Source organism: Perognathus longimembris, chromosome 9, assembly GCF_023159225.1.
Source record: "Perognathus longimembris pacificus isolate PPM17 chromosome 9, ASM2315922v1, whole genome shotgun sequence".
In the NCBI taxonomy this organism is placed as follows: Eukaryota; Metazoa; Chordata; class Mammalia; order Rodentia; family Heteromyidae; genus Perognathus; species Perognathus longimembris.
In genome coordinates, this window is record NC_063169.1 from 11,671,139 (window position 1) to 11,693,133 (window position 21,995).

The window sequence follows — 21,995 nt, forward strand, 5'->3', positions numbered from 1 at the left end:
GATCCGGGCTAATCAGGAGAGTAAGTTGCCTGTCCTTTCCACTATCCTGTGAGGAAAACCTGGAGCAGTGTCTTTTGGAAGCTGAGCACTCAAGCCATATTGCCTTGAATATGGTAAAAGGTATATACTAATGGCAAAATTTGTAATCCAAACTAACATGGTAATTTGTTTTTTCATGTGTCACATACAAGAGTGTTTAAGAATCCCAGGCAATGTTCTGAAGCAGCTACTAAGAGATCCTGAGATGAACTTCTAGTCTTGGCCAACCCCACTGTTCTTGGCACTATTTATATTCCTAAAGCCATCAGCTATGCCTGATATGGTTGATCATGAGGCCTGCTTAATGGACTACAGAACCCAATGATACTGGCAAGCAGAAATAACTTGTTTGGATCTGTCTCTGGGTTCACCTGGGAGGGGGGGTGTCAGGAACCTTTTAGGATCCTGAGGCAAGATGAATGTCACCTGCTCACTGCCTCTGACTCGAATACAGAAGCTGCATCACTCTCCTCTTCACTCGCGATTACACCCAGCACGTTTTAATCTTATCTTTCTCCCACATGTCCCATGTCCGTCTGAGGATGAGTCAGTGCAGCTACTCCCGTCTGGTACTAGTCTTAAAACTAGAGACATTCCCAAAAGACCAAAAGCAAACAAGAAAGGGGGAGATCCACAACAACCAGAATCTGACCTAAGCACAAGCACTTTAACTGCACATCCTGGGATGAGCACTTCTTTTCCTCTGCACCTGACTAGGTCCTTTGTTTCCATAACTGCCATCTGGGAGGTTGGTACCCTTTCCTTGTGTTGAATGCTACAAGGACCTGTGTGGAAGGGCACCTAGGGCTTTGCTGTGTTTCAACATATCCCACCACAACATGTGTGTTCATTTCCCCCTATTCTTGTCAGGATTCTGAAGCCAAGGGGCATGAGAATGGTATTTTTCCTCCTAGTCTGTGACCAGAAGATTTCTACACACTTAGCAAATTACTTTAAAAGATAGTACTAGGGGCTGGGAATATGGCTTAGCGGTAGAGTGCTTGCCTTGCATGCATGAAGCCCTGGGTTCGATTCCTCAGCACCACATACACAGAAAAAGCCAGAAGTGGTGCTGTGGCTCAAGAGGTAGAGTGCTAGCCTTGAGCAAAAAGAAGCCAGGGACAGTGTTCAGACCCAGAGTTCAAGTCCCAGAACAGGCAAAAAACTTAACAAAAGAGTGGTACTGAAATATCAGCCTGCAGCTGAAATGCCCAGAGGACTTTTTAGTACATAGACTGCCAGGGTTGAGTTTCTGATTTAGTAGGTCTGTGGTAGGCCTAAGAGTTTGTATTTCCAGTGTTCCCATGTGATGACCTGGGAACCACACCTTGAGAACTATTAGCTTAAAGCATCAGAATATGGTAGAATATCTAGTACACCAGAGCACACTGCCCCAAGGAAGAATGGTCAATTTCTATGTCTCAGTTTTCAAGATTATGCAATGACTTCAAACAGTACCATCTCTTCTTACAAGTTCCTGCAAACTTCAAAATAAGTTAACTAGGGTCCAATGGAGACTAGAAAAACAAGTGGGAGTTGGAAACTTTAAATAAACCACATGCAATTATACAAAAGAAAGGAGAGGAGGAGATCCTAGTTAAATATAGTTTGTTAAGGAATGATACCCTCATCTTAGAAGCCAAATTGTACTCCCAGATCAACAGTGCTTTTCATACAGAGCTTCCAGGGGGGCAAACTCTACCTAGTAATCTTCCCATGATAGTTAGAAACGAGCCCCAAAGTCAATACTGACATACTCAGCAACTTCCACTAAACCTCCCTAGTTTCTCTAGAAACATGGTTCTCAACCATGGATCTTAACTACATGGAAAACAAGAAAAGGAGGGGGGGAGGGAGGACAGAGGAAGGGATGACAGGGGAGGGGAAGAAAAGGGAGGGGAGGGGAGAGAAATTGATGCTGGACTCCACCTAAAGATTCTACCCTAACTGCTTTATAATAAAACCTAAGCAGTATTTTCTTTGTTTTAAGCTCTCTGGGTACTTCCAAAACATAGCCTGGGCTGAAAACTATTGGTATCAATGAACAGTCACAGTGACATAATTAACAGGAAGAAGGAGAAGAGAGAAAAGAGTCCCCTTTAGACAGTGCCTAATAGGTATGAAAAGAAAAAGAGGAATGGGAAAGTAGCTAGGAACAACCAACACAAGTGAAATTCCAGCTGATCTAGGCCTCAACCAACTTTGGCTATCTCGGTTCAAAAATTACAAACAACTTGGATCACTATGAAGGTGCCCCCATTTGCCAAAGACTTAAGAATATGGCAAATCAGAAAACTTATAATAAAGTGTATTATTTCTTTTCCAGAAAAGTTAATAACTAGAAACTGAAGGCAGAATTTTAAGTTGTCACAATATCTAAAGGACAAACTTTGAAGTCAGGGGGCCAAATGATAAACAAATTTCTTCCTCAGCAAAATTATTTATTTATTTCTATTTTTAGAGGCAGGAAGAAGGGGAAATTTAGAAAGTAACTCTCAAACCTGGCACTAATGGCTCATGCCTATAATCCTAGCTAATCAGGAGGCTGAGATAGGAGGGTCATGGTTCAAAGCCAGGCCAGGCAGAAAAGTCTGTGAGATAGTTATCTCCAATTGACCACCCCAAAGCCAGAAAGCAGAGCTGTGGCTCAAGTGGTAGAGTGCCAGCTTTCAGCAAAAGAGCTCAGGGACAGCGCCCAGGCCTTGAGTTGAGGCCCCAGGACCAGCGCACACACACAGAAAGCATCACCCAGAGTACTGGGGAGCTGAAGTTATCATCCAAAACTGACAAAGGAATTTTCAAAGTTGTAAAATCATATGATATGGAAAATAAAACCGAAACACTTTATTTTCTTCCTTCTTGACTAGCACAGTTACACGACATAACAAGCTATTTGTTTATGTTTTGCAGTACCAGGGACTGAATTCAGAACCTCAAGCTTGCCAAACAAGTTTTCTATCATTTGAGCCATGTTCTAGTTCAGGGAGGTTGAGGGGGGTTAAAACTTTTTTTGAAAGCTTTATGATCCTGCTTATGGAAGAATGAAGAGCTAAACCAAACCAATTAGAACCAGATACTGGTGGTCAGTAGGAAAGGATAAGGACTTTGAGGCCAAGTAACAAAGATGTCAGGTGAAAATTATCTCTGCACACATCAATGGAGCAAACCAAGAGAATGCACATAAAATTCCAGACATATTTCCACTGTTGAAACAGATTCATCAACTTAATATTTTTAATTTGATTAGAAAATGTAAGTGCAGACAAAACTGTATTTTTTAAATTGCGAATAAAAAAAACCTGAGGGCAGCGGTACACACCTATAATCCAACCTACTCAGGAAGCAGAGACAAGAGATCATATTATAAATTCAAGGCCAACCTAGGCAAAATGACAGAGACCAAAAGAGCTGAATGTGTGTCTCAAGTAACAAGTTAAAAGCCTTGGGTTCAAGCTCTGTCACAGGGAAAAGGAGGGAAAGGGGAGAGAGAGAGATGAAAGGAGAGAGAGACAAGAAGAGAGAAGGAAGGAAAGAGAGGGGGGAGGTAAAGAGAGGGAGGGAGGGGGAGAAAAGGAGGAAAAGAAGAGGAGAAGGAAAAGGGGGAGGGGGAAAAGGGGAGAGGGGTGCAGGGAGAGGAGGGAGAAGGGGAAGAAAGGGAGGGAGAAAGGAAGAGGGGAAGTAATTTTTGCTCAAAATATTCACTTGGCGATTTTTAAATTTTAAAGACAATTTTTAATTTAAAAAAATTAAAGACAATAGTTTCCACTAGCACCACAAGACACCCTTCCTAGTTTAATTCATAGTACCACATTTATTCAGTATGGTTGCTCACAGTTTAATCCAAAGTATTCTTTGATTTTATAAGACTATCAGAATAAACTCTGCCTTCTTCCAAAGAGCACCTGTGTTGTCAAGTGCTAAATTTCACCTTAGCAAATGACATGAAGGTCAAGTGTGATAGAGCCTAAAATATGGCTGGAATAATCTAGACTTCTGGTCTGAAATAAGGATTGTTCTTGGAAAGGGAGGAGACTAACCAGGACTGATTTACATCACTCAGTTCAGCAGAGGACATGCACCTATTCTAACAGGAGGCTCTAAGCTTACCTTTATTGGATAGGGTTGGAGATAGAAGGCCTGATCTAGGACACTAATTTCAAGAAACAGTATACTAGCTCACCTAGGAAGTTATCTACCCCAAGCTTAAGAGCTCAAGTGTGCTAAAGCCAACACAACACACACACACACACACACACACACACACACACACACACACACACACCTCTTGATAAGAGCTTGAAGAGAATTTCAAATGATCAGGCATTGACATTTTCATATCGTCTCCAAGCTTGTCTCTTGAGGTTACATAAATAATAACTTGGTCTAACTGATCATTATTACCCTAAAAAAATTTTAGAGGAATGCCAGACCTGAGAATGTCAGTATTTACTTAAAAGTTATGTTGCGTAAAATTTTACTCTGTAGATAACTATTTCTTTAAATAACAGGTATATCTGTACATGGCAAATTAATGTTGGTAATGGGACTGAAAAACAGCAGGTAAACTGAGCTGAGTCCCTTGTCATGCTAACAAATGAATGGAATGGGGAAGGGGGAGGACTCAATGCAGACTTGGATGCAAAAACATAAAGGATTTAGACAGTCTTTGATTTGAAAATAATGTTGGCCAGAATCCCCAGAACAGCTCTGAAAAGGGTAAAAACCCTAGAAGACCAACAGCAATACTATAAAACCTAAAAAAAAAAATTATAAAATCTTACAGTACAGAAAATTAATTTTTTCATATATTAAATAAAATGAAAGCACAAAAAAAAGGAGAGGAAGATAAGCAGGAAGCTTACTGTGAAATCTGGAACTAAGGCAATTATCTTAGATATGTCATTTTAAAATGGTACCATCTTCAAACTCAACTATTAAGCCAGGCACTAGTGCCTCATGCCTACAATCCTAGCTACTCGGGAGGCTGAGGTCTGAGAATCGCGGCTCAAAGCCAGTCTGGGTAGGAAAGTCTGAGAGGTCCCAGGTTGAGACCCTATGACCAACAACAACAAAAAGTCAACTATTGAGACAATTTAGGAAACCAAGCAGGTTTGAGATTTGAAACATCTCAGTTTATGCCTTAACTATCCTCTTGATCTCCCTATCTCTACCTTCGCACTGGCTAGAGGCGCCAGAGCCTGGCACATGCTAGGCACGTGCTCCTTCTCTGGGCTGTGCCCCCAGGGCCGGAATGTGATCTTTCTCATATGGTAGGAGACAATAAGCGCCAATGGGTGTAATTGTATGCCCTCTTTAAACATCAGGTTTACACCCAGAGTTGTACCTTCTTTTAAAAGGCTACCGTAGGCACTGCCCCCAGCTATCTCCACTCTCCCCTCCTACCATTTCCACATGCACACCGGCTTATCAGGCAGAACCTTCTGGCCTGCTCAGACTTATCACGGGGCTTCAGTCTGTCCTCTGCCACTGTCTAGACACTACTTACCTAACTTCACTATGAAACCAAGGGTTCTGAAATTTACTTCCAATCCACACAGAACAACATGGAATGCTCCATATTTTGCTAGCGATGTTTTATCTTAGGACAACTGTCAAATGCATTCCTGTGGGCAATTAAAACCACCATTTAAGCCAGGCACGAGTAGCTCACACCTGCAATCCTTGCTACTCAGGAGGCTGAGATCTAAGGACTGCAGTCCAAAGCCAGCCTGGGCAGAAAAGTTTGTGAGACTCTTATCTCCATGTAACCACCAGAAAACCAGAAGTGGCACTGTGGCTCAAAGTGGCAGAGTGCTAGCCTTGAGCAAAAGAGCTTAGGGGTAGCGCCCCAACCATCAAGTTCAAGCCCCATGACAAATGAAAAAATAAGGGCTGGGGATATGGCCTAGTGGCAAGAGTGCCTGCCTCGGATACACGAGGCCCTGGGTTCGATTCCCCAGCACCACATATACAGAAAATGGCCAGAAGCGGCGCTGTGGCTCAAGTGGCAGAGTGCTAGCCTTGAGCGGGAAGAAGCCAGGGACCAGTGCTCAGGCCCTGAGTCCAAGGCCCAGGACTGGCCAAAAAAAATGAAAAAATAAAATAAAAATTTAAAAACACCGAGGTAAGGGGGATTCATTCACAGAGATTTTCACCTTGAAGACAAAGTGGTAGGTTCTTCAGTAGAGATAAATACTTGAACCTGGCCAGCAACTTACATTATATGACATTTTCTGTTTCTGTCTTGGCAGCCTGCCTTTAAGACTGCTAATAACTGCACTGAAGAGTCAACCACCTTAGAAAATATTTTTAATACCTTTAATTATGAGATCTGATTTGACAGCCAAGCTTCTGCCAGAAACCTGTAAGTGTGGAGTTTTCCTGAAACCCACTTTTCTCAGTGTTGCATCTCTATTCATTGACCTGCTTGAAGCCTGCAGAAGCACAGCTGTCCTATAGTTGCTCAGAGACGAGCAACCTCCCCAAAGGATTTTTTCCACAATATGCATCACTCTATTAATTCTAAATAGTACACCCTGCATCTGACCCACAATAAACCTCATACACATGATAGTGACCAAAGAGAAATGAGAATATCCAAACCAATAGGTTTCAAGCAGAACTCATTCCCTCAGGTAGAATCCCTGGCCCCCCCACAGAAGGCCTATGTACTACTATACATCCACACATTGGAAGGAGCCTAAACCATGGTCCCAACCAGTACACAGAGATGCATTATTTGCCCTGAGTTAGCCACAACACTGAAGATAAGCATCAAGACATATTCTATAGGATTAATGTGAGAACTGATGGTAATATATGTAAAGTGTAAGCTTTTCAAATGGCAGCTTTTTTTTTTTAATTGCCTTTCCCATCCCACCCACAATCCAGGGGATTGGAGAACTTAAAGAAAAGACAAGAGTTCCAGAGTCCAGACCTAGGTTTGAATCTCAAGCAAGTAACTTTCACCTCTCTGAACTATTTAAATGCCTATCTTGTAAAATATTACAAATAAAAAAACATAGCTGAGGACTTAGCAGGTAGTATTTGCTCAATAAATCACAGGTACCATTATTTTCAACATTATTGTAACTATGAATAACTAAGCCTGAGAATGTCTTCTGTAGACTTTGTATTGTGAAAACCAAACTGTGTTTCCAATCTAATCCAAAAATACCATTATGCAATATAAGAACAGATGTAGTTCTGATTCTTAAATATGTATGAGCATTTCAAGCCAAACACCTACTAGGTTCCAGAAAATATCTGTTGTTTCTAAGAACTAGTCTGTGCTGTATGCTTTGCCTGGACAGCTGGGTTTTTAACAGAGGGACATGAACCTGAAGCTTAAGGTGTTGGAACCTTATACAACTTGAACCGAGCTGGGTACCTGTAGCTCTTACCTATTATCCTAGCCATTCAAAAGTCTGAGATCTAAGAATCCCAGACAAGAAAGTTCCTGAGACTCTATCTCCAATTAATCACCAAAGAACCAGAAGTAGAGCTGTGGCTCAAGTGGTAGAGTGCCAGCCTTAAGCAAAAAAGCCTAGAGACAGAGCTCTGGCACTGCATTGGCACATGCATGCATGTACGTGCAAGCACACATGCGCACACTCACACCCACACCAAAAAACCTTCAACTGAGCACAGAACACTGTGAGGTGAGGTGATAGCAGAGAGCTTCTGGATTAGAGCCACGATCATGAATGGGACACGGCTCATCTTCTGAAGGGCGAGATCGTCACCTGCCTCTTCCTAGCTCTGTACTGGGAACTGCCCTGGCTCAATCCCTACTTTGTGACCACATCTCTCTCATCTTTGCCTTCACTCCACATGGCATTCTCTAGGTCTCTCCGTGTGTCCCATCCTCTTCTTTTAAAGGCACCAGTCATTGTATTTAGGGCTCCCTTAATCTAATACAACCTTATCTTAACTACCTACTTCTAGAAAAACCCTATTTCCAGATAAGGTCACATTCTGAGGGTCCAGATAGATGTGAATTTTGGAGTGGGACGATTCGGCCCACTACAACTGCCCAATCAAAATAAACTAACAACATCCAAATAAAAGTGGGTGGAGACTACCAATTACTGCCGTACAGAAGCCTCCAGTAGATCTATGACCACTAAATCTGACGTGAAAATAGCGTTCCTGCCCTCTTCCCACTCAAACTATATAAACTTGAAAGATACCAAAAGTGTCATAATCAAAATAACACTAAAACAGAACATTTTACTGACCCAAACACTGCTGAACATTCATATATAGGCTACTAGGAGTATAGTAACCAAAAGATGAAAAGGCACTTTCTTTTAGGGGGGTGTTCTCATTTAACTATTTTGACATGAGAAGTGCGTCATGAGTTTTAGAAAACCAAGACTCCTTTTCAAAAGTTATTTTATGTCTTTAATCTCCATCACAAACTGCAGGGATGACAATTACCTTCCATGGAAGCACAATATATCAGAGTTCTTTTTTCCTTTAATCATATTTTTTTTTTAATTTTAGCTTTACAGAGGAAAAAACTATTTGAAGTCAGCCTATGCAGACGTGTGTACTCCCTCTGCTGGCTCCAATGTTAAAGTGAATTTCCAATGGCTTCAAGAGCTGAATTACTTTCACTGCATATCCAAAATACAAGGAGATACATGTAGCTTACACACGCACACAAGTGTTCAAAGAAATAAATAAGAAATCCAAAAACATACTAAAAACTGCCAAAGACATCTCCGTTGCCTTTATTCCAGTTCCCTCCAGCGGGAAGCAAGGGCCTGTGTTTAGTTTGGAGAGAGGCCACCTCCTGCCTCAACCCTGCTCCCTAAGAATGTGCCTCACGCCTTCTTTGCTCTGCTCCCACTCTCCACTGCAGGGGCAGGCCACATCCGGGCCCTCAGGAACGAAGAGCCTGACGGCGTCATCACAATCAATGACCCAGGAGTAGAACTGCTAGGACCACAGCCTGTCAGAGAAGTTAGTCTGTTTCACTTTGTAATGTTATATCCCTTAAATCACTAAGGAACTGCCCAGAAAGTCTCAAGATTAGAACTTCAAAACAACCCAGGAGAAGTGGGACGTGCGCACTTTTGAAAAGCCTGGCATTCAACACACTCCAGTCATTTGTGTTCCACCAGGACAGAGATCTAGTCACCACTACCCTCTACAGATGCCTGCTGTCTGCTTCTTTTTCCTACTGGAGAAACTGAGACACCAGACAATGAAAGTGATTTGGTCAAGAATAAAATGCTTAAAGATACCCAGACTGCTGGTGGTTATGCAATCAGAACTGAAGTCTTCTGTCAGAATCACCAGCCCAACCTTATTCACAAAACTCAGAGAAGCTGCTGACACTAAAATGCTTCATCTCACCAACTGCTTGCTACCTTCTTTTCCATTCACAGGTAATGAATCTCCCAGTTAATGGATATAAACTACAAGTAAATCTGAAACATGTGTACCTAAAAGTGAAGAACATTATGAGTTACCTAACAACTCTGCTCCCATAAGAGAAGATTAGTAAACTTGGAGAGTGATTCTTTAGCAATTTCCCAACAGTGTTGGCAATTTCCAGACAGTGGGTATAGATGTGGCAGAAAGTAGGGTGCACAGGCAAAGGGAAAACTTTGATTTCATCTCTCTCATCATGAAAGGTTATCTCAAGATCTGGTTTCCCTCTGTTTCTGGGGTGAATTTTCCAGGCACTTTCATCCTTGTTAATAAGGCACTGTAAGAAACTCTACAGATGGCAAAGCATCCAAATCAACATCAGTACAAACAGGTCTAAGGTTCTAATATATTCACTGCTGCAAATACCCAAAACTCTATCTATGGCAGCAGCTCACTCCTAACTCTCAGAAATCCCTTTCTGTTAGATTCCTAGAAAAAGTCCATCTTTATGGGCCAAGAACATGATGGTCTAAAAGGCAGCTCCATATGTCACAAATACGTATACGCTTGGTTCTTACATTGTACTTGGGACAATGCAAGAGTCCGTAGAATATATTTAAAAAAGAAGACACGAGAATCATGGAATGGGCGGGGCAGAGTCAGTGAGACGGCCTTTCAGCAAAGTGAGCCGAGAATGCTGATGGAGAATGCACTAAAGAGCAGCAAATCCACTCTAATGAGAGTCCGCCAGGGAGGAGGAGGCACAGAAAACAAATGAAGTAAGAGCCTGCAGAACTGGAGGCAAACTACACAGCCACAAACTGCTGTGAAACCACAGCGGTGAGCAGCAGACGCTACAGAACAAAGGTGGCCTGAGCTCCAGTGGGCATCCTCTCAACCTACCCCTCCTAGCTGTGAGACCCCGAGCCAGTCGCTCAGGGTGGGCTTCACCTGGAAAGTGAAGTAGACAGGTGATCTTTAAGATCTTTTGGCTCTGAACTTTAAACACTAGGCAAGGCTTACGAGTCACTCTATCAGGGTGGCAAATCCACTCAGAGGGAAGCCAGGCCTGTAACCAAGTCCTGGGAGACAGAATTGGGGATCCCACATCAGTCTATGGCCACATTCAAGATTTTCTCCAACGGATTCATGTTGTAGTGGCCTTGAAACTTCCATAGTAAACTCAAAACAACCTGCAGAGAGCTAAACGCCAACTCCAAGCTTTACCCAATAGCAACTCTGCCATTTGCCCGTAATTTTGAGGAATGCAGAAGTACAGATGACAGAGAGAATGGACAACAATGACACGCTCATGAAGCAGAGCCTTGAATGTTGTCTGTCACTCCCCTACAGAGCGAGAATCCCTGTGAATCGGAACCGTATCTCCCTGGTGCTACTACTATACACAAGGTACCATCCGTTGGGTTGGTAACGCAGAGGTCTGGCAGAATGCCCTGCACGCAGTATGCCTCTGATAAATATTTGCTGAATGAATGGAGTATGATGCAGATAGGCAAAAAAGGTTTTATTTCTGCCATATCATGTTTGTTTACCATACACCAGCTGTAATAGCCACCAATACTAACATACCTGATTATGTGTTTCTAACACACAGCACAAAGGCAAAGTGACTCCTTGGGACCCCTCAATTTGTGATGTAGACAAAGGAGAGAATTGAGGAGTCAAGAATGGGATCGTGTTTGTTCCCACAGGCAAGATTAATGGATAGGAAAGCAAAATAAAGTTCACTCTTTCCAGCCTAGAAATCTGGAATTCAAGTCTTTGCACTATCACTAAGGACTTGGTACAGATAGTATCTGCTAAGGATTTCTCTGTTACAAGAAAATGACTTTTCAGTAAACAAAGTCTCTCCATCAATTTTCAAAAAAAAAAAAAAAGCTGGTAGATACTAAAAAGTTTAACTTCAAGATGTCTTCTATGGTGTCATTTCCTCAAAATAGAACCTTCCTAAAAATATGTCTGCTATAGTTTCACTTCATTTTCTAAGAAGGAGATAAACATATAAAACACACACTTAGCTCCTTTTTTGAGGAATCTCTCTGCTACGTGGGGCTCACAGATTAAAGTTGAGAAGGTCTCATTTCTTCACTCCACAGGTGAGTGACACAGCTTTGAGAAAGAGGAAAGTCAGTCACCCTAGTGCAGTGCCACAGCAGAAAGAGGAACAATGTTAGTTGAGAATCACTGACCAAGACAGGGCTGCCAAAGGAAATTACAAAACATTTTGGCAACATGAGTCTAACAAAAGACAGATTCTTCACACACGACCATAACTGACCCTTTGGTGAGTTACTGGTCTTCCTACATTCAATATGGCTGCAATATGGCTGCAATTTTAAAGCTAAGTTGCAGTTAAAACATGTTTTTTCAATACAGTGTGATGAGAAGGAACAGATACAAGACTCTCTAGGGCTGGGAAGGTGGCTTAGAGGTAGAGTGTTTGCCTTGCATGCATGAAGCCCTGGGTTTGATTCCTCAGTACCACATACACAGAAAAAGCCGGACGTGATGCTGTGGCTCAAGTGGTAGAGTATGGGCCTTGAGTAGAAGAAGGTCAGGGACAGCACCCAGGCCCTGAGTTCAAGCCCCAGGACTGTTTTTTTGTTTTTGTTTTTGTTTAAAAAAAAAAAAGAATCTCTAGAATAAGAACAGTAAGCACACAAAAGTATTTTAGGGCAAGCTAGTCCTCATCTTTTTACTTTGGCAAGAACACAAATTTTCTCGGGAAGGGAGGCTCAGCCTTGTAAAAGAACCGACCTCTGCAGTAGCAGCAGAAGTCTTCACATATACTCCCCAGAAACTCCAGGCTGCCTAGTATGATCCTGCCCTGAGCTTCAAGAAATGTTAAGTGTGGATATGTGCAAGGGAGTAAGAGGTCCCCAAGGCAGGAGGAGCTGAGAGAATTCACTACTTCAATGACGGGTGCACTGCAAGAAGACCTAATCTGAACTAAAGAAAATGTAACCTTTTCCCCTCTAACCACATCCGATTATCCATTTCTACTTCTAATGTCTAAGATAAAGGAAGGGGTAAGGTGGCCATCGTGCTTCTCCCTGGCTCAGTAGGTGTCTGACAACTGTGACAACTGTACCTTGACCAAAGGCTTCCGGCTTCCTCTTTTTGTTAAAAATGGGATCTTTCTCTTCATTTGTATGGCTTCATACTTCCTACCAACCATGCCGACAGGCACTGCGCAGCGACATAAATATGGCTTAGTCACACAGCTTTCAACAACGTGTGCATGTCCTGATGCTGAAATTATAATCAAGGTGTTTTTAGACCAGGGTCGAATATGCTTTTCAGGAAAGCAATCTCTACATGTTTAAAACTACTCATTACTGAAAGAATGAATACAAAACCTGACAACCACCCCTTCAGGTCTTAATACTGAAGAATGTACACAGAGATTTTGGTAACAGTTATAGTTCCCCACCTGTAAGAGAAATAAAGGAAAACTGATGTGGATAAGATTTTTGGACATAAGTTAAAAGACAAGAGAACTAATTCTACAGAAAAGAAACTACTCATTAGTTAGTAAATGACTTTTTAAAAGGTCAAATTAAGGAAAACTGATAACAAAGACTTCTAGAACTAAAGCTACTAATTACTTTTGTACTAACTAGCTTTGTGATCTTAGAAAAGTCATTAACTTCTTGAAGAATCAGTTTCTTCACTAATAGGAGGGCTAAACCAGATCAGCAAACTCCATCCTAACTATACCTTAGGATCACCTGAGGAACTTAAAAAGAAGAAGAAAACACTAATGCTAAGGCACACACCGCCGGATTCTCTGGATACTGGTATTTAAAAAGAAAAAAAAAGTTTCCAGCACTAAAACATAAACAGGACTGAGAACCACTGGTCTAAATTCCAATCTCCAAGGCCTCCCTTATAATTCTTTCATTCTATGATCATAGAGTGGTAATTCTGGTCATAAGATCCCATAATGCACTGGCCCAAAAAGCCACAAAAGAAGGCCTAGACCTGCCCTGTGGGCCCTGTAGGCCCACATATCTAGGAGAAGTTAACATGAATTCTAGACACATTTCTAGAAGTTAAAAGTCCTAATGCATAACTCAGAACGTGAGTAGTGTGGTTTCAAAGAACATGCATGCTTCCGAAATGACTAATCACAATGGGAATCAACTCTTAAACGGTGATGCATGAAAGTGGGTCACAATTAGTTCCTGACCTCTCCTTCCCCCCCCCTTCCTCCACTCCCACTAAACCACTAACACAAAAAGATTGGCTATTAGTCATAATCAGAATATGAAACCAGGCCCAATTTCAAAAGGCCTTCTCTATCATCAAAGATTTGGAAGCTCCTGCATGACTGCATCTTTTGATGAAGGTCATCTTACACAAACTCAACCTAAATTATATCCCTTTAGTCTTCAAGGATTAGCTGCCACATGATACTCAGAATAGAATTGGTAAAAATATTTTAATGTAAAAACAACCACGAAATATATGCTGTCCCTTTTCTCCAATTCTACATAGTTAGCTCCCCCTTCTTGAGTTTGTACTCTGACATTAACCCTTACTTGGAAGCCTCGTTTTGTTTGTATATTTTGATATCCCTCTCTAAGTTTTAAAATCTTTTTCTTTCTGGCAAACCTAGTTTTAATGGCTATAACATTAGCAATAAGTTGAAACAGAGTAACTCTATATAATGAGGCCTCGGATCACACAAGTGGCTTTTAGATCAAATATATGATTCATAATGCCACTATCTGTAACTTCTCTTAGTGAGAGTGTGGAATAGTATCAAAGTACATAATTTTGCTTTCAAAATATCTAAACAAAGCCTCTTCTATATTACGCATTTAAAAAAATAGGCACTTCGTTTGCAAAATGTTTCTAAAAACAAATTAAAATGTTGCCTACTCTAACTTCCTTAGTTTATTCATATACAGGCTCATCTCCAGTGCTTCTATCCAGTTCTTTCCTTAAATGAAACTGTTCTTATTTCATACACCTAGGAAACCTGGAACCAATGAAGACATAAGGCTCCTGAAGGGAACTGAAGAGGGGGACAGGAAGGAAGCAATTAACAAAAAGGAAAAGAAAAAAGAAAACCTAAGTTGCAAATACAAGTAATTGATAAGTGATGTGTATCTCCACCTATGCTGGACTTTCCTCCAGCAGTTGGGACATATTCATATGGGGGGGGGGGTGGAGGGAAGGGAGGAGTGCCTGCGAGGTTCCCCAAAAGAGCGAGTGGAGCCCAGGCTATCAGCAGCCCAGCAGGGGCAGGAGTTAATCTCTTCGGATGCCCAACTGCAGGAAGTCATTATGTCATAGGCCTCTCCACACTTCTCCCCACCACAAGTCCCGTGCCCCCAGGAGGCTGAAAAGGAAGAGTAGAGCCTCTCTCTTCAGGTTCGGGTATAGGTGGAAGCCTTTATGGCCTGACCCAGCCCTGATTAACAAACCTTGCTCCCAACTGCCTAGCTGCAGGGCAGGCCCACAGTCCCCCACACCTGACACCTGCCTCACACTGCGCCAGAACCCAGGCCTCTACAGGAGCAGCAGGTGTAGCCAGTCTGTTAAGTGGCAAAATGGACCATTCTAGGGACGCCACACTTCGGAGGCTGCCCAAGGGGCAGGCTCACTCACTGCAGCAACGTCTCTGAGGAGTGTTTAAGCACCAGAAAGGCATGGGGACTGACCAGGAAAAGGGTTGGAATCCTTGCGCCTGATAACGGGATCAAAGCGTCTGCGAGAGGGTTAACGCCAAAGCCCCGAAGTGAAAGGTTCTCTCTCATTGAGACCAGCTGGAAACCCTAATTCCAATTCTTCCTCAAGGCACGGAGCCCCAAACATCCTCCGCGCTCCCTCCTCCTCCGCTCCAGGTACAGAGTCCTCCTGGCACCGGCGTCTAGAGATCTATTTCAAAGTTGGCTTGGGACCTACCTCCTTCCAGCTATCCTGGTAATCCAGCAAAGGCACTCCAGCTGCCCTTCCCTCCTAAGTGTCGCGGGTTCACCCCCTCCTTACCTGGTCACGCCCAAGGTTTCCGGGGCGTGGGGGGTGGGATACCCTCCCCCAAACTCTCCTCCCCGTGGAATGAAAGAAACCCCCTCCCCAAACCACACAGCTGAGCCTCCTCTGCTAACCCTTCCCCGACGCCTGCGGCTGCGCTGGGTCCGTGGGATCCGAAGGCGCGTCTGGCGCTGCGCAGGAAGCCCGGCCCGACCGGCCGCCAGCCCCAGGTGGGTACGAACCTTCCAGCCAGCAGAGCTGTTGCTGTCGCCCTTATCCTTGAAGTAGGGCACGCAGCGCACCATCCACTCGTAGATCTGGGACAGCGTGAGCCGTTTGTCCGGGGAGCTCTCGATGGCTCGGGTGATCAGGTCGGCGTAGGACAGATTCCCCCAGGCGTTCCGCCGCGAGGAGCATTTCCTCGCCTGCCCGGAGCCCCCGGCCGCCCCGGGCTGCGGCGGTGGCAGGGGCTGCTGGGGCTGCAGAGGCGTCTGCGGGCCCCCGCTCGGCGCGCCCGCCGCGGGAGCCGGCCCGGAGCCCAGGTCCTGCCCTCCGGGAGCCAGCAGCCGGGCCGAATCCTCCAGGAGCAGCCCGGAGCCCAACGCGCTGCTCCCGCCGCCGCCGATCGCCATGGCCGAGCCGGCTCGGCCGCCACTGTCCTCGTCGTCTTCGTCGTCGTCCTCCTCCGGGATCATGGAGTCGGCGGCCGTCTCCCCCGAGGGCTTGGCCGGACTCGCCTGGAGCTCCGGCCTCTGCAGCGGCCACGTACAGGAGCGCGGGCGGCTCTGAGGCTCGAACTCGGGGTCCAGCTCCACTTCGAGGGGAGACAGCGGGACCGGGGGGGAGGCCGGTCCCTCTGCCATCTTCGCCGCCGGCCGGCCGCTCGCGCCGGGGCGGGGTGCGGCGGGGAGGGTCGGGGGCGCCGCGAAGGCTGCAGCTCCGGGGCGCCGCTGGAAGCGCGGAGAGAGAGGAGGAGAGTTGGTTAGGTCGGGTCGGAGCCCACTCCCGGGGCGAGTCCTCGCCCCGCTGCCTCCCCGCTCCCCGGAGCCCGGGCACCCGCAGGCAGGCAGGCCGGCCGGCAGACCTGGGGAAGTGCGTCCCGCGAACCTGGCGCCGCCGACGCCGCCCCCGGGGCCAGGCCGCGGGGGGGAGGCGCGAGCGAATCGCCGGGCGCGCACGGGGCAGCCCCCTCCCCCGCCCGCCCGCCGCCACGGCCCGGGCCGCGGGTGTCCCCGACGCGAGGGGGGGGGGTCGGGGGGAGGGCGGGAAGGAGGGGCGGGGGAGGGCCGGCCGCGCCTTCCAAGTGGGCAGCGGCCGGGACTGGCGGAGCCCCGCTGCGGTCGGCTCGGTGGGGCGTGCGTGCGTTTGTTTATGTTTCGCTCGGGCCCCGCTCAAGTACGTCCCGCGGCGCCCGCCGCCCGAGTCGGTGGCGTCTCCCGCTCGGCGGCTCCCCTCCCGCAGCCCCGCCGCCTCCGCGGTCCCCGGGACGACTCCTCCCAGCCCCGTGGCCCGAGCCCCAGAGATGGCGCGAGAGTCTCCCGGGCCCTCCCTCCCCGCCCCCCCCCCTTCGTGGAGGACGTGGAGGGCGGACGGAGACGGGGCGCAGAGCGGCCCCGACCACTTCCAAAAGAGAGAGCGAGAGAGCTGGGAAGGGAGCCCCGCAGCCTGGCGGGCAGCTGGCGGGAGGGCTGAGCCCCGCAGCGGAGGCCACGGGGGTGGGGGGCCAGGCGGCTCGGTTCCCCGCGGGCGCGGGGCCCCCCGCCCCTCCCGGGTCGGGCACGGGGAGCCGGAGGGGGAGCAAGTCGGAACGTAAATCTTCCAACAGGTCGGGCAGCGCCAAGTCGCCCGGGCTGCCAGAAAACCCGGACCTGCACGCTCATCACCTCCTGGCTCCCACTGCTGCCATCTTGACAGTTCCCCCTCTTCCCTCAAGTCCTTTAAAAGCACTAGCGGGAGAGGAGAGGGGCGCGCGCACCGAGGCGCGGGGAGGGGAAAGGGAAGCGCCTGGCCCCGCACGGAAGCAGATCCGGAGTCACCGGGAAGGCGGCCGCCTCGCTGCGCCGCTCCGGCGCCTACCTCGGTTCTTTCCCTTCAGGGACGAGGCGGGAGGACGGAGAACCCCGCGCGGGCGCGGGGCACGGCGAGGAGGGGGTGCGCAACCCCGGCGAAGGAGAGGCGCTTCGGCCGCCGCTGCAGCCCGCCCGAGGAACCGCCTGTCAGCCTGCGCGCCGCCGCCTTCCACATTCCTCCTCCTCCCTTCCACGAGCTGGGCGGCCGCGGCAGCAGCACAAAGTTATAGACACACGCAGGGAGCCTCAACCTAGGCTGACGGCGGGCGGGCGGGTCCCCGCCCAGGGGGAGGGCTGGGGCGGGGGCCGGGGGTGCTGGTGTGCGTGCGAGGGTGAGTGCGCGTGTGTGCTGGCGCGCGCCTGCGCGGCTCGGCTCCGCGGGGCTGCGGGGCGTGGGTGTCCGGGCGGGCGGGCGCGCTGCTGCGGGCCGGGGCTCGGCGGGTTCCTGCAGCGCTCCGGGCTGGGATCCTTCTCTCCCCCCCCCACCCCCCCGCCGAGCCTCAATGACGACCCAGCGCGGTGCAGACCTGGGAGCCGGAGGGAGGGAGGATCCCTGAGTGCCGATCGTCCCCACGGAGTGCAATCGTGTGGCCTCTCCTCCTCCGGGCCGGGCACCTGGCAGCGGGGTGGGGTGGGGGGGCGTCCCTGGCCTGCGCCACTGCCCGCCGGGCTCTGGGCCCGCCCGGGTATCTGATTCCCCATTAGAACCCAACACCAGGTAACACTCGAGATAAGATGCTGACCTCAGATGGCAAACGTTAACTCGGCGTGGAAATACTGACCCGCGACGATGTTGATACCTGCAGGACTTCGATAAGCCGATGCCCTCAGATTGGATCAGGCTACGAAAGGTGCACACGGAGCCCCCGAGCGGATCACAGTTGTGTCTCACTTTTTCATGGACTCCTACCAAACCGGGAAGAAGTGTAACTAACTCGACAGGAAAAGGGCGCAGGACTCGGCAAGAGCAGAGTCCGAATGTTGGAAGTGGAAAACAATCCCACCCTCCTTTGAAGATGACAGCCACGCCGCTGCAAGGAGCCGACTTTTGGGGGAAGCGCTGTGCCTGTGGGTATTAAAAGACCGCCTGTCTTCCCAAGTCCTAAACCCGCTGCGTCTCCAAGTCGTACACCGGTGCCTTACGAAAAGATTGCAGGCCACATGCACACCCAAAGCCTACCCACTTTGGTTCATGAGTGTCTTTTTTTTTTAAATAAAAATCCTCGCAAGCCACTGAAGATATTTTAGTCTAGAAATGGGCTCCGCAACAACTCCAGACACGGAAAACGTCCAACAGCCGAGCGTACACCAGGCGCCCGCCCACTCGGCGAATTCCGGGCTCCGGGCTTTGCGCCGGGCCCGTCACTCAAGTGACGCCAGGCCCCGCCCCCCTGCACCAAGCTAGTTCGACGCGTACAAACAGATGATGTCATTGTCTCCACACGCGCGTGACCCCGGAGCGCTGCGCCGCGTCGCCATTCGCTGCGCCGCTCACTCGTCAAGCCACGCCGCGCGCTGACTGGCCGCGGCCGCCAGTCTCCAGGCCCCGGACGCCCCTCTCCGACCCCTCCCCCCAGCAAATAATAAACAATCGAGTAAAATCCGAAGGCAGAAGGGGAGGGAGGCACGGAGGAAGAGGGTGCGCCCGGAGGCCGTCAGCGCGCCGAGGCCGGAGGACTGGAAAGGGGGGACGTGAGAGGACGAGGGAGGGGAGGCCGGGAGCGGACCGGGGCGGCACACCGGGTCGCGGCGAGCAGGAGTCGGGTAGGAAACTTAGCGCTCGGGGGAGCGCCGCGCCGCGGACTGTTGGGCCCCGGGCCCGCGGTGGGGGGGGGGGGGAGCCGGGGGCGGGGCCTGGGCCGCGCCAGGCCGCGCGGGCGGAGCCGGCCGACACGTGCGGGCGGGGGGAGGGGTGGTGGGGGAGTGTAGGGGCGGGAGCGCGCGGCGCTGGCTCGCCCGGGGCGCGCGGCCCGGCGGCGGCGGCGGCGGCGCGCTTGTTTACCAGCGCACGTGGGTGTTATTTTTAAATGGAATGTGGGGCTGGCGGCGCGGCCGAGTGGCGGGCGCGTGGGGCCGCCCGCGTTGGCGGAGGGACGCAGCGGGGCCCGCGCCGCGACCTCGCTGCCAGCAGCGTCGCGGGGAAGCTCGGGCCTGGGGATCGTGACTGCGAGTCTCGCGCGTGGCCCGCACCGCCGTGGAGCTGCGGGCGCCCGCGGCTCGGTCGGATGCCTGCCTTGCACGGGGTTGGGCTCCCCGCCTTCCTAGGCTGGGAACAAAGCGGCCTGCTCGCCCTTACCCCGAGGCAGAGCCGATCTCCGGGCCGCGAGTGGACACTTAGCACCCTGCTCGCTCCGGGCGCCTTGGCTCCGAGAGGCCCAGGCCACACGTGCAGCTGTGTGTGGCACACACCTCTGCCACCTCGGGTTGTCTTCGGAAAGGGGGCTCTCTGAACTTCTTTCTTCCTACGGATAGGTTACGCCGCTCCCTGTGCCAGCTTCCACCAAAAGCCCCGAATTGGGATTTGATGGCCAGCCTGGGCAGCTTGGACAGCGATGGAGGACTGCATCTCAGCTTCGTGGCTTCAAACATGGCAGGGAGGGGCCCGCATACTAAGTGTATTTCCCAGGTCTGGTATCTCAGTTTTGCACCTAGAGCCCAGAGCCTAGGTAACTCAGGAAATTGCATTTTTTTTTTAAATCCAAATGGTCTTTACACTTAAAGTTAAAAAAAAATATAGGGGCTGGGAGTATGGCCTAGTGGCAAGAGTACTTGCCTCCTACACATGAAGCTCTGTTCGATTCCCCAGCACCACATACATGGAAAACAGCCAGAGGGGGCGCTGTGGCCCAAGTGGCAGAGTGAGCAAGAAGAGGCCAGGGACAGTGCTCAGGCCCTGAGTCCAAGGCCCAGGACTGGCCAAAAACATATATATATATATTATATATATATATAATATATATATATCTTGCTATAAACAAAATATAGGCTTGTTGTGTAAATTGAAGTAATTATCATTAGAATGCAAACCTGCAGAGGTGAAAAGAATGTGTGTATGCTAGTGAGGCAGTCAGCCGCACTCTTGTTTATTTACACAATTCATATGCCTAGGGAATCTCCAAAAAAATGGGAGTTTAAAGTTTCATCAGATTCATTGAGAACATTGTAACCTTCATAGTGAGGAATGGGGGCCAAGCACATTTTAAACCTATTCGCCACAAAGACCTGTAGTCTTAGTTGGGAGCATATTTGACAACTAAATACCAGCAGAGTCCCCGTGGGTGGGTCAGGCTACTCGGGAGGCTGAGGCCTAAAGATTGTGGTTCAAAGCCAGCCCAGGCAGGGAAGTCTGTCTCTTTATCTCCAATTAACTTCAAAAATATACATATATGTGTGTGTATATACATATATAAGTGCTGTGGTGGTAGAGCAATAGCCATGAGCACCAAAACACAGGGACAGGCCTTTGAGTTCATACTGGAGGATTGGCACAAAGAAAGAAGTTAAATATTATGCCTATATTTTTGGGTAAGTGTCAAAGTTGGGGAGCAAAACACTTAAGATGTCAGTAACTAAATACTGGGCTTTGTAAAATGACATCTCACCCAAAGATTATAACACAAGTGTTTGTTCCTGTGGGCAAAACAGCACAGAAACTGAATTTGAGAGATTGTTTCCTTTTAGTCTGAAATCACCTTTACCCTTGTAGGCCTCCTTCCTTCTCCATTTCTTTCTACCACTTTTCCTTTTGAAATAGGCTTTGAGAGAAAAGATTTATAAACAGAACTTTGTCCTTCAGACTTTCATTCACACCCAAATTAGTGTCTAATGTGGTGAAAAAAAATTAGGGAGTTGTCCTTCCAGAAGAATAAAGCCCTGTAATAAATTGCAGATCCAGTGAAATACATATTTGTGGATAATCTTAACATCGATTTAATTTCTCCTTTGAAGTTCTTTCGAATAAGGAGGTCATGGTACTTCAGCTGTATTTCATTGGTTGTCAGATTGTTTGTGGTGTCAGAAGTTTCCGTTTATCATGGCCAAGAATTCACCCTGTGTTCGCACTTAACTATTCTAAGGAAACTTGAGTGAGTTTTGGTTGTTGACTGAGAAACGTTGTTTTTGAGAATAAATTTTTGTCAAAACTTTCCCAAGTTCTTACCAGCTTTCTACTCTATTTCTACGTATGACTTAAGGTTGGTGACTGAGAAGCTGAGTAAATTGGCCATTTTAAACAGCTGGTTGTGAGGGTGTTGTCAGTTGATGCTGAGCTCTCCCTCTGAGAGGGCGACCATTGGGCACCTGTACTGGCCCTAGTCTCCTTGCACTTGAGCCAGCTGGTCTCCTGCTGATCCAGACCCTAGAACCAAGCACACTACATCCAGCAAGCCTTGTTTTCTCTTGGATTAGCTGCTATGTTATCTTAAATAGGTGACCCAACTAGAGAGTGAGTGCCTGAGTCTATGCCTGACACCTCCTTAGTCCATTCTTCTACTCTAC

General features: G+C 48.3%; 1 protein-coding gene across 2 annotated transcripts in view; it reads right to left on the reverse strand.

Annotated features, from left to right (window-relative positions):
• Foxo3 (forkhead box O3) overlaps nt 1–17,742 on the reverse strand; it is a 107,142-nt gene extending 89,400 nt beyond the window's left edge. Inside the window, exons 1-2 of one of the 2 annotated variants that reach the window (XM_048353729.1) lie at nt 17,506–17,742; nt 15,672–16,379 (exon numbers count right to left, since the gene is read on the reverse strand). In XM_048353729.1, the coding sequence (XP_048209686.1) occupies nt 15,672–16,292 (621 nt within the window). In that variant the 5' untranslated portion in view covers nt 16,293–16,379; nt 17,506–17,742. Of the gene's footprint in view, nt 1–15,671; nt 16,380–17,404 lie in introns of both variants that reach the window. The other variant, XM_048353730.1, reaches the window with a different exon arrangement.
• Nucleotides 17,743–21,995: the final 4,253 nt, after the last annotated feature.